Below are 10,451 nucleotides of genomic sequence, written 5' to 3' on the forward strand. Positions count from 1 at the left end.
TAGGCTAAGCAATATCTATGCTTGCTTCATGGTATTTTCTCTCTGGTTGCTGTTGCGTGAGTGGATTTGTGGGTTTTTTTCAGTCAGCCCAGGGCAAAGAGGGTGTTTCATGGTCTAATTCACAGTTTTGTGAAGTTAATGCAAAGACTCACCAAGAAGTGACCATTTAGTCTTCATCTGCCAGGGTGAAGGGTACAGTCATACAAGCTCTCCTCATGTGAAAACAAAATAATGTATATATACACATGGGTAGGAGTTTGAGTGGGTTTCATAAATGATTTAGCAGTTATAATCAATGCCACAGGTACACACAGTAACCCTGTGTAGCCACTGTAGAATAAGCTGATCAGATATATGAATCTAGCTGATTTTTCTCAAATCAAAGCTTGCACAAGTGCTTGTGCTACCACAGCTGAGGTATTGGGAATGAGGAGCTAAGGGAAAAGAGAGGAGAGCAAGTCCCCCTGCTTTGGTGGAAACATGGTGATACCACGTTGAATGAGAGTGGTTGCTGAGCCATGGCCTGACAGTGAGCGTTCCTGTCAACACATTGCGCTATAAATTCACCTGTGCTTTACTGACCTCCTTATTCAGCTTATAAGGGGTCCTGTGTTTTCCCCCTATGCTAGAAACAAAACTTGTTTATGAATTTATTAACATATCTTCTTGGTAGGTATCTATTTGTAACAAGACAGTCTGCAGAAAAGAAAATAAGACTATGTATACAAAAAACCAAAATCACTCAAATAAAGGGCACGTGTCTGTAGGACATTTTTACTGAAACACATTGTAAGCGTTACTTTGTCCCACATCAATGCATGTAACGTACACATTAGCTAAGCATTTTTGTTTTATTTGAAAAATATTTTAGCTTGAAACATGTTTAACCATAATGTTATTCCACACATAAGCTTTTATAGCAAAATTTGATGTGACCTAAATCAAGCATTTCCCATTTAAAACTGAGTTCAAAAAGTTCCATTTAAATATAAGAAAACTATTTTACTGTGAGGTAGTGACTTTATATATCATACCCTGCAAGTGTAAGTTATATTGCCATCTCATTACCTTGATTAAAAGTATAAGACTGGAAAAGGAGGTGTTCTAGCTTCCTTCTCAGAACTGATATCTTGCAGAAGGAAAAACTTGTCCATACATACAGGTGTCAGTGAAGCTGCAATGTAGCAATCCCCTATATGCATTATCACAGTCTCAGAACAACAGCCTCTCTAGACAATGTGTGCCAAGAGCTGCACATCTGCCTCTGTGAAGGACTTTGCCTTGAGCAGAGAACCCCTCTAAATAAGCCAAGAAGAAAACATCAAGGTGGGATTTTTTTTGTCACGGCAAAGGTTTTAGCTCCACTTCAGACCCACAGCCAGGCACTTTCACCTGAATCAACATGCAAGGCATTTCTTTGAAAAGCTAGAGTACAGCTTGTGTTTTTTTTTAAATCAGGGTGCAACTGAAGTTTTAATAGTGTCTTGTTCATTAGATAGTAATACCATTTATAATAAACAATGCTTCCAGTGATGACAGAATACTTGCAGCCCAGGACTCTTATTTCTTCAGTTGGTACCTGAACACCACTGAGGACTCATGCATTATTACTAGTTCAATGACAGTTTAATAACTCTGACCACTGTGACATTATCTCAGCAGAATCATCTGAGAAGTCACGTTTATAGAGGTATAGAAAACAAAGCCCTGGCACAGGTCTGAGCTGGCACAGGATCGTCTATGTGCTCTGGCTGTCAGCACACTCCCTGGCATGGCTCAGGCTGTGTCTCTCCTGCACCATGCCTTGCCACTGGGTAAGGTAGGGGTGACTACATGCCAGGACGGGCCTCTTCTACCTTCTCTTTTATCTTCAGAGGGCTGAACATCACAGGTGAGCTCTCTGCCCACTAACATGGGGAGATGAAATAGAGGAGATGAAAAAGGCCATCTGCTATCCCACTGTTTTTAAAGCTGGCGGCTGTCACTATTTCACACAGCCTTTGTTGTGGGTGAGGGAGCTCCGCAAAAAACAGACATATGCTTCATATATAGGCCCAACCATTGCTGAAGCAAACTGGCGCGCGCCATACTGCCAAGGCCGAAATCTTGGTTATTACTTACAAAAAATGCATTTCGACACCAGAAGCCGAGAACACTAGCCTGAGGGCAGCGTCCCGGAGCCCCTGGGGCGAGCAGGGCGGCGGGGGCCGCCTCATGCCGCCTGGGTTCACGGGGAAGTGAGTAGTGCCGAAGGCCTGGCGTAACAGCGGGGCACGAAGCAGAGCAGGCTTTCTTCTCTTCTACTTCTTCTTCTACTGTCACAGTAAGAGCAGCCTCAAGAGAGCCAGAGACACAGTGACGAAGCCCGCGCCCCGCCGCCGGCCGCTGATCGCTGCCGCAATGCGCATGCGCTCCGCCGCGGCCTTTGTAGCACTCCGTAGCTGCCGGTGACTTCATCGGCGGGCGCCCTGCCAGGGCTCTAAGCGTCCGCTCGGGCTTCGCTCTGCGGAAGTTGCTGGCTGTTCACGGTGCAGGCGAGTATCTGCTCTGCCCTTCTTCCTGGTTCGGCTTCACCCTTGGGTGGGCGGGGCGAGCGCTTTCCCGCGCCGCGATCTGCGCCGCGCTCGCGAGAGCTCTCCCTTTTCCCAGGCCGGCGCTGAGCGAGGTGGGTGTCCGGGCCCTGTGCGGGCCGCGATGGAGGCGCCGTCTTTTCCCCTACCACGGCCGCAATACGGAGCCGGGTGCCCGGCGGCGCTCCCCGCGGCGGCACGGAGTGGGGATGTCCCCGATTACCGCCTACCCGAGGCCCGATGGTCGCCGGGGCGCCCGGTGCAGGCGGAGGGGAGCCGGCGGGGTTGTCCTCCGCCTTTCCCTGGTGGCTCCCCGAGGAAGGCCGCGGCGGCGGGGCAGCGGGCGGGAGGAGGGGGCCGGAGCCTGGCGCGGGGCCCCGCGAGCCGGGAAGGACTACCAGCCGCATGTGGGGCGCCGTGAGCGGCCGCGCAGCCTTCCGGAGCTCCTGCGGCCTCGCAGCCTCCCCGTGGTCTTGGGGCCGCACAGATGCTGGCGCCGTAGCGCGTACGCTGGGGCACCGAAGTAGGCAGACCCCTCGATTTCCAGGGCGGTTTGTCTGTGTTGTGGTTGGCATCCTCCGGAGAGACGTAGTGGGGCTTGTGTGGTCCATGGGGCAGTCTCAGACTTGGCTTCGACACATATGGCCGTGTAGCCAGATTGCGGAGCCTTGCCGTGCTTGTAGTAGAAGACACATTCCCAGTGACAACTGAGAACGTGTTCTCAGTTCTTTTTGCGTTGCAGAAAGGCCATGTTCAGCTCTAGCGCAAAGATTGTGAAGCCTAATGGCGAGAAGCCAGATGAGTTCGAGTCTGGTATATCTCAGGTACGTACTTTTTCTTTGGTAGTTTTGTAAGCAACTGTTATAATGTTGTGACAGTTGTCTAGAGCTCAAGCTTTGGGGGTGATGTTTTCTGAATGTCTGCTCTTTCCTAGTTTTACTTAGAAACTGGGGCAGTCAGCCTGTATTCCCACCAATTGAACTTGTTGCATTTGTCAGTGTGACTTGTGGGAAGTTAAGTCTCTGATGCTGACTGTGATAACGTGTTCATAGCTGCTCTCTGGTGTTGTAGAACAGACTTCGATATCCATATTTCTTATGAGTTAAACTGTATGTAATGGATTATTTTGTCCCTTCATTTTTCTAGGCTCTGCTGGAGCTGGAAATGAACTCTGACTTAAAGGCTCAGCTGCGGGAATTGAACATCACAGCAGCTAAGGTAAGCTAGACCTTCACTGCAAAGAATTGCTTGGTGACTTTCTCCATATCATAGAGATATCTATATCATAGAGATATGATTCTATGTCATAGAATGGTAGGGGTTGGAAGGGAACTTTAGAGATCATCTAGTCCAACCCCCCTGCAGAAGCAGGTTCACCTAGATCAGGTCGCATAGGAACACATCCAGGCGGTTCTTGAAGACCTCCAAGGAAGGAGACTCCCCAACCCTTCTGGGCAGCCTGTTCCAGTGCTCCCTCACCCTCACAGTAAAATAGTTTTTTTCTTATATGTGTTTATTTTGTGTGACTGCTAATGTACTATGTGAATTAGCTGTTTCTCGTGGCCTGTGATTGTTTTACCATATGCTCTTGTAGTTTGCCTTCTGGTATTTCCTATATTAACACATAAGATTTTCTAAGCTGTTATGTTTTAGGAACAGGTCTGAAAAGTTATTGTAACAACTCAAATATTAGCTTGGTGATGTAAATAAACATGTTTGAAATAACAGCTCTACTTTCTGTCTCTGCAAACTGGTCTTGATGACTGAAACTGACTTTCTATGTGTGGACGTTGGCTGGCAATGTAGGCAATGCAGAGTCTTTGTCAGTAACAAACTGTAACACTTCGTAAAATCGGTTTGTTGTAAGTCTTCTGTTATATAGCAAGTCATAGATAGGAAGTAGATGGAGGCTAATACATGGACTTGATTATGTAGGTTACCCTCTTTGTACATTTTATTTTCTAAGGGCAACTGAAACATTAAGGAAGAAAAAAAAAGTAGTGGAAATGGAGGAAAAAAAAATTCTGTGCTACAGCTTGTCAGCCTTGGAGACTGGATTGAACTTCTGAAGCTGGCTCCTGCAACCAAAACTTTAGATTGCTTTTTAATTCTTGCTCAGGTCCATCAATACGGGCACAGATGCGTGACTGTTTAGATTTAAGTTAGAGACTGGGAATGCAGAGTCAGTTTGATGTGTAGGTTCAGGGACCTTCAGAAGAATTGTTCCACCACTGAAATACAGTGCTGCGTCCTGTTCTCAGTGAAGAGTTTTAACTTGGTTTTATTTGTGAAAAACCTCTATGGATATCTAAATTAGCTCATCTGGGAATGTAGCTGCTGAAAACCAATTCAGCTTTCCATTCTGTGCAGAATTATGATGTCTCTGCAATTAGTTGCATGGGAGAAGTGCTTTGTGAGCCCATCCAAGCTTCCTTCCTTTTGATGGAGAAACAAAACATGGGAAAAGTAATTTGTGCTGGTGTGATGTAAATTTGCTGGCATTTTGGGGGAAGGAATGTTTTGTTTTTGTAGTGATGCAGGCCTTGGCAAGTGGTGGGCAGAAGATAAATTCCATATAGCAGTAGCTAAAAAATAGGAAACTCTATAATAATAACTTTGTCTAGAGTCTTCATTAGAGGCAAACTTTCAAACTTTGTATGAACATGTAAGTACCACTGCAGATGTGGTGATAAGCATTCAGTATAGTTAATGTTCTATCATCTGAGTCCCATCTTGCAGAAAGAATGGGCTTTGCTATTCAGAGGATGTGGTTTGGAAAGCAGTGGTGGGATTTATTGCCCAGTCATTCATTTACAGCAGAGTAAGTGCTGTGACAGTGTTTTTTTTTTCTGCTTTTTGCTTTTTCTTAAATGCATTGATACAGGTACTGCTCTCTGACACTTTTTTGTTCACCCCAAAGTTACAAGCAAGACTATCAGCTGTCTATGTTTAGAGGATTCATGATCAAACCAAACCTTGTTTTTTTACCCTTGGATAACGTTTACTTTCTAATTCTGTTTCAGGAAATTGAAGTAGGTGGTGGCAGAAAAGCCATCATTATCTTTGTACCAGTTCCCCAGCTGAAATCCTTCCAGAAGATTCAGGTGCGGCTAGTTCGTGAGCTGGAGAAGAAATTCAGTGGAAAGCATGTGGTGTTCATTGCTCAGGTAAAACACTTATAACAATGTTGATTTGAAGGGATCTTTAGAAGTCCAGCTTGTCCTGTGAAGTGGAACTATTGCTATAGTTAGATCAGGTCAGCCATGGTTTTGTCTTGCTGAGTCTTGAAAATATCCAAGGATACAGATTCCACAGCCTTTCTGGATAATCTGTTCCAGTGCTGCACTGTCCTTGTTTTGGCCATTCAAGGTAACTATGGTATAATGCAGTTTTTTGTACCAGCAGGAAATTGATTGAACCACCTTATGTGGATGTAAGCTAAAATGATTTCAAGTGGCAGTCAAGGCTTTGTAAACCTTGGTGCAATTTGGAGGGAAGATACAACTTGATTGTTCTGGCTGCTCTTACTCCTTCAGAATTTTGAGAAACAACGCTTGAATGTAAAAGGAAGCAAATATTAATAGGAGCTTTACTATGCTTCCATAATCTAAGCATTTAAAACTCGAATTGAGAGGAAATAAAAACCTGACTCAAGTTCCGAATTTATGAAAGGAGATGAGCCATGAAAGGTGATAGAGGGTTCTCTGGGCAGTACTAAGTGTCTGGAGATCTGTCTGTAGAGTGGACAGTTAGTAGTTAGACTGAAGCTGCTCTTAGGAAAAATTTTTCATAACATAATTTTAAGAGCCAGAGCATCTTATCCTGAATTTTATGTGACCAAGAAGACTTCTTTTAATGAAGTGTCTTTGGCTCTCTTAAACTGAGTGCTTGAGAATTCCCTGCTGGTTTAGTAATCTGTATTTTAGAAGGGAATCTGGGCAGTTCTACTGTAGGTGAAATGTTGCTGTTGAAAATGATGGGACCCAGTTTGGATTGCAGTGCTTCTGTTCTGACATACAGTCATGGGGAAGCTGTGACATGTTGGTAGAAAATACTGCAGGTGGCTACAGCTGTGTCTAAACCTCAAGGTTTTAAAACATCTGCCCTTGCAGATAGCAAAGTATAAAAATAAGTTTTAGTGATCCCAGCTGGTATAAATACTTTTAGTTGCTGCTTTTCGAACAGATTACATTTAAGAGAGGGTTTGATGTGTATTGTGTAATACATCTCATCATTCAAACTAGCATTTTGATCGTGGATGTCAGCTGGCTGGCTGTGGGACTGAGACAGCTTACTACTCAGCTTAGCACTGGAGGCTCAGTCTAACAGAAATTGTAAAATTCTTTCAGATTTCTGTTTCCAAAGAAGTGTGTTCAGGTTCTTGGTATAACACAGTAAACTACCCTGGTTGAATTTATGGGAGAAGAGGGATGAAATAGAAATCTTTTATTTCAATGCACTGAATACAGGAACAGTCCACAAGGACTAAAGCAACACTAGCACTTCAGTTTCTGTGAATAATATCAGGTTCTAATGCTGGTGTAGCTTTGGACATACTTAAATCCTCCTTTTTGGTGTTTACTGCATCTGTTTCTTGGAGGGTGTGAGGGGAGTGAAGAGTGCATGTGGTGGGTATTTTTTTTTTAAGTTGATTGTAAACACTAAGTACGGAGGAATGCCTTTTTTTTCCCCTCTTAACAGAGACGGATTCTGCCCAAGCCAACAAGAAAAAGCCGCACAAAAAACAAGCAAAAGCGTCCCAGGAGGTAAGCAATATCGTTTCAATATAACAACTTTCTTTGTTAACTTGGTAGTTTAGTCAAGTAGTGTTGAGTTTTTGAGACATCATTCAAGTGATTGAATGATCTTGTCTTTCTCTTACTATTTCAAGCAGTATCTGCCATTTGATTGCTAAAGGGTGCAGTGATATTTCCAGCTATGCCTGTAGCTGATTTTTTTTTTTTTTTTTTCCACCAGCAATAGTGGCTTAAGAAACAACAAGCTGCTGTCTGTTACCACAGTGTGCTGACAGGAATTATTTTTTTTTTTTTAAGCTGCAGGAAGGGCAACATCCACATTCCATGTTAGACTGTACAGAAGGCAGGGCTGACACACTGAAGGAAGGCAGTGAGGGAGAGAGTGGCTGAGGAGAGATGTATGTATGAGTAGTCTCCCTGGATATGAATTTAACAGCAGTAGTGTTATTTGTTAAATGGCCTCCATCCTCTCATCTAACCTCTTCATTGCTAGAGGTGCAGCACTACTATGTCTGTGGATGGCAGCACCTCTTCTATATTGTTTTCTATCTTACTGTATCATTATGTAGTCCATGTCTTAGCAGTTTATCTTTGACATATCATGTTCCTGTAACTTCTCCCAGCCCCGATATTATAGCTGTGTCATATCTGTTACTGTGCTTTGAAGTCTTCAGGCATGGATTGTAAAAGAACAGTTTGATAGTTCTCATCTATCTGCGATGCAGCCTTTAGAGGACTCTTGTTCTATTAAAAATCAGTATTGATTGCACAGTGACTGAAGAAATTGGCATCTCTGTATGTGATTAGCATGCTGCCACTTATGCATGAGAGAAGGAGAGTGTGTGGGACTATCCCTTTGTCAGCCTGAGGTTAAATCAGGCTACTAGTGTTGTGAAACTGATATGGATATGTTGAAGCATAGGCATGGGATTGATGTTTGTCTCTGCCAGTTTAAAATGCTTCTGTAGACACAGGTCTTAGTTACTAGTAACATTGCCTTGAAACTGTAGATAGAGAAGCTGGAAATCTTTCTAGTTATCTAGACTAATACACAAAATAACCTGGATGATTTTTTCTCATTCTGATTTAAAATCTTCTTTAAAAGTGTGGAAATAAAACACATTTTCAGCAGCGTGTGATCTAAACGGTCATAAACCTGGCCACTGATGTTTTTCCCATTATATGGTCATTAAGTTTCTGCACTCAGTGTAGAACTGAGCTTTTGTATAACCTATGACAAAGTGTGGTACTGTTACACTGCAGCGTTAAATATACCCCAAAACAAAGTATCACTGAATTTTCATCTAAAGCATGCTGTGGGAGTTTTAAGCCTTGTCAGTCAAACTGGGAAATTTGGCAAGAGGACCCGTTTTAATGATACAAATGTGGCATTCCAGCCGTACGCTTACCGCAGTGCACGATGCCATTCTTGAAGACCTGGTCTTCCCAAGTGAAATCGTGGGCAAGAGAATCCGTGTAAAGCTGGATGGCAGCAGACTCATAAAAGTCCATTTGGACAAAGCACAACAGAACAATGTTGAACACAAGGTAAACAAAAATACTTTGATTTCTTGTGCAGAATGGGGTGGTGTTCTGATAAAAATAAGAGGCTCTTTATGTGATACAGCAAGAGTGCCCTTTGGCTTGTGGCAGTGGAGGTGCTTCTGTTTGCATTGGGAGTAAGATGCTGAAGATGAGGCAAGACAGTTTTGAGTTAAAGCTCTAGTTCAGCTTACCAAAACCCCAGGATTATGAAGTAGCTATGTGTGTTCCCTTGCCAGAACAAAAAATGCCTTGTTTTTTATTGTTTGGGGCGGTGTTTTTTGTTTGTTTTCCCACCTTAGAACAGATGTGCTTCATACAGCCTGAAGTCCCCCAGCACTTCATTTAGGGTTTTTTTTTTTTTTTCTGTGGGGGACGTGTTTAGGTCCCTTCAGCTCTCAGAGAGATTCCAAATATTGTCTAGAAAACATGTCTTCTGTGTAAATGCTCAGCTACCTTAATCTGGAAGAAAATAATTGGCCTCAGAGATCACTTCAGATTGAAGATGCAGTGGGAAATAGTGTAGTACTTGAATTATGTGAACATACATTTTACTTCCTTATACAGCATGTGTAAACAAGATTGTTTGTCTTCACAGGTTGAAACATTTTCTGGTGTCTACAAGAAGCTCACAGGCAAAGATGTGGTGTTTGAATTTCCAGAATTCCAGCTGTAAAGTGCAAAAAATGGCTGAATAAACAACTATTCATATAACAGAGTAATTTCATTTACATTTTTAATTCCATAAACAGAGATGGGGATTAACTGATTCATGAGACTGCTCTCTGGATGAGTGGCATTTGTGTATCCAAGTATTAAGTCACCAACACCTTAACAGTAGCTGTCTTAGGTTGTCCTTGGCACTGTCACAACACAACTGGACAAAAAGTTTCAGAGTATGCAGAAAGAATTAGCATTGAAAAATAAACTGAAGTATGTTGAGACTCACCTTCTTAGGAGAATGTGGAGAATTACTGTAGAGCAGTGGAACTCCCAAGTTTTGCATACAGGAATACCAGTTGGAGACCTAAGTCTTCCTGACACTGGAAGAAGTCCACATGGCAGGTGGTGTGACCTCTGAAACAGGGAACAATGATGTTTTGAAAAAGGGGTCTGAATTTTTAGAAAGTATCTTGGGAGGGCAAGTATAGTTGGAATTTGAGTTAACTTTCTTGCTCTTCTAAGTGGCAAAATTACGTACCAGTTCTTAAAAAAGCAGGTACTGCATCTTCTTACCTCAGAATAAAATGGGGAGACTCATTTTTGAGTACTTGACTACCTTGCTGGGCAAATCCTAGTTTTAAGTATTGATGTTGCTTTCAAAAATTAGTTTTAAGTGTTGACCTTGCTTTCAGAAATCATGAATTTTTTTTTTAATCTCTGTATCTTAGTGTGCATGTCTATATCTGTGTTGATTGAGGTAACCTTTGTCATGGTTAATGACTGAAGGCAGGGGTAGGTATGCCAGGGTGAAACTATGTCAGATGGAATGATTGGGGGGTTTTTAGAGGGTGTTTTAATGTAGTTCAGTGGATACTTGGCAAGATGTGGAGAGATCGGGAAGGACATCCCAAGTACTGTT

The 10,451-nt window shown here is 43.0% G+C and overlaps 1 protein-coding gene across 1 annotated transcript; it reads left to right on the forward strand.

Annotated features, from left to right (window-relative positions):
• Positions 1 to 2,630: 2,630 nt before the first annotated feature.
• On the forward strand, positions 2,631 to 9,583 carry RPS7 (ribosomal protein S7). Its single transcript, XM_061990497.1, has 7 exons — positions 2,631 to 2,665; positions 3,313 to 3,394; positions 3,717 to 3,788; positions 5,594 to 5,737; positions 7,272 to 7,336; positions 8,725 to 8,875; positions 9,468 to 9,583. Exons 2-7 carry the CDS (start codon positions 3,320 to 3,322, stop codon positions 9,543 to 9,545), a joined length of 585 nt encoding a protein of 194 aa, XP_061846481.1. The 5' UTR covers positions 2,631 to 2,665; positions 3,313 to 3,319; the 3' UTR covers positions 9,546 to 9,583.
• The last annotated feature ends 868 nt before the right edge of the window (positions 9,584 to 10,451 follow it).

This window comes from Colius striatus, chromosome 2 (genome assembly GCF_028858725.1).
Source record: "Colius striatus isolate bColStr4 chromosome 2, bColStr4.1.hap1, whole genome shotgun sequence".
Taxonomy (NCBI): Eukaryota; Metazoa; Chordata; class Aves; order Coliiformes; family Coliidae; genus Colius; species Colius striatus.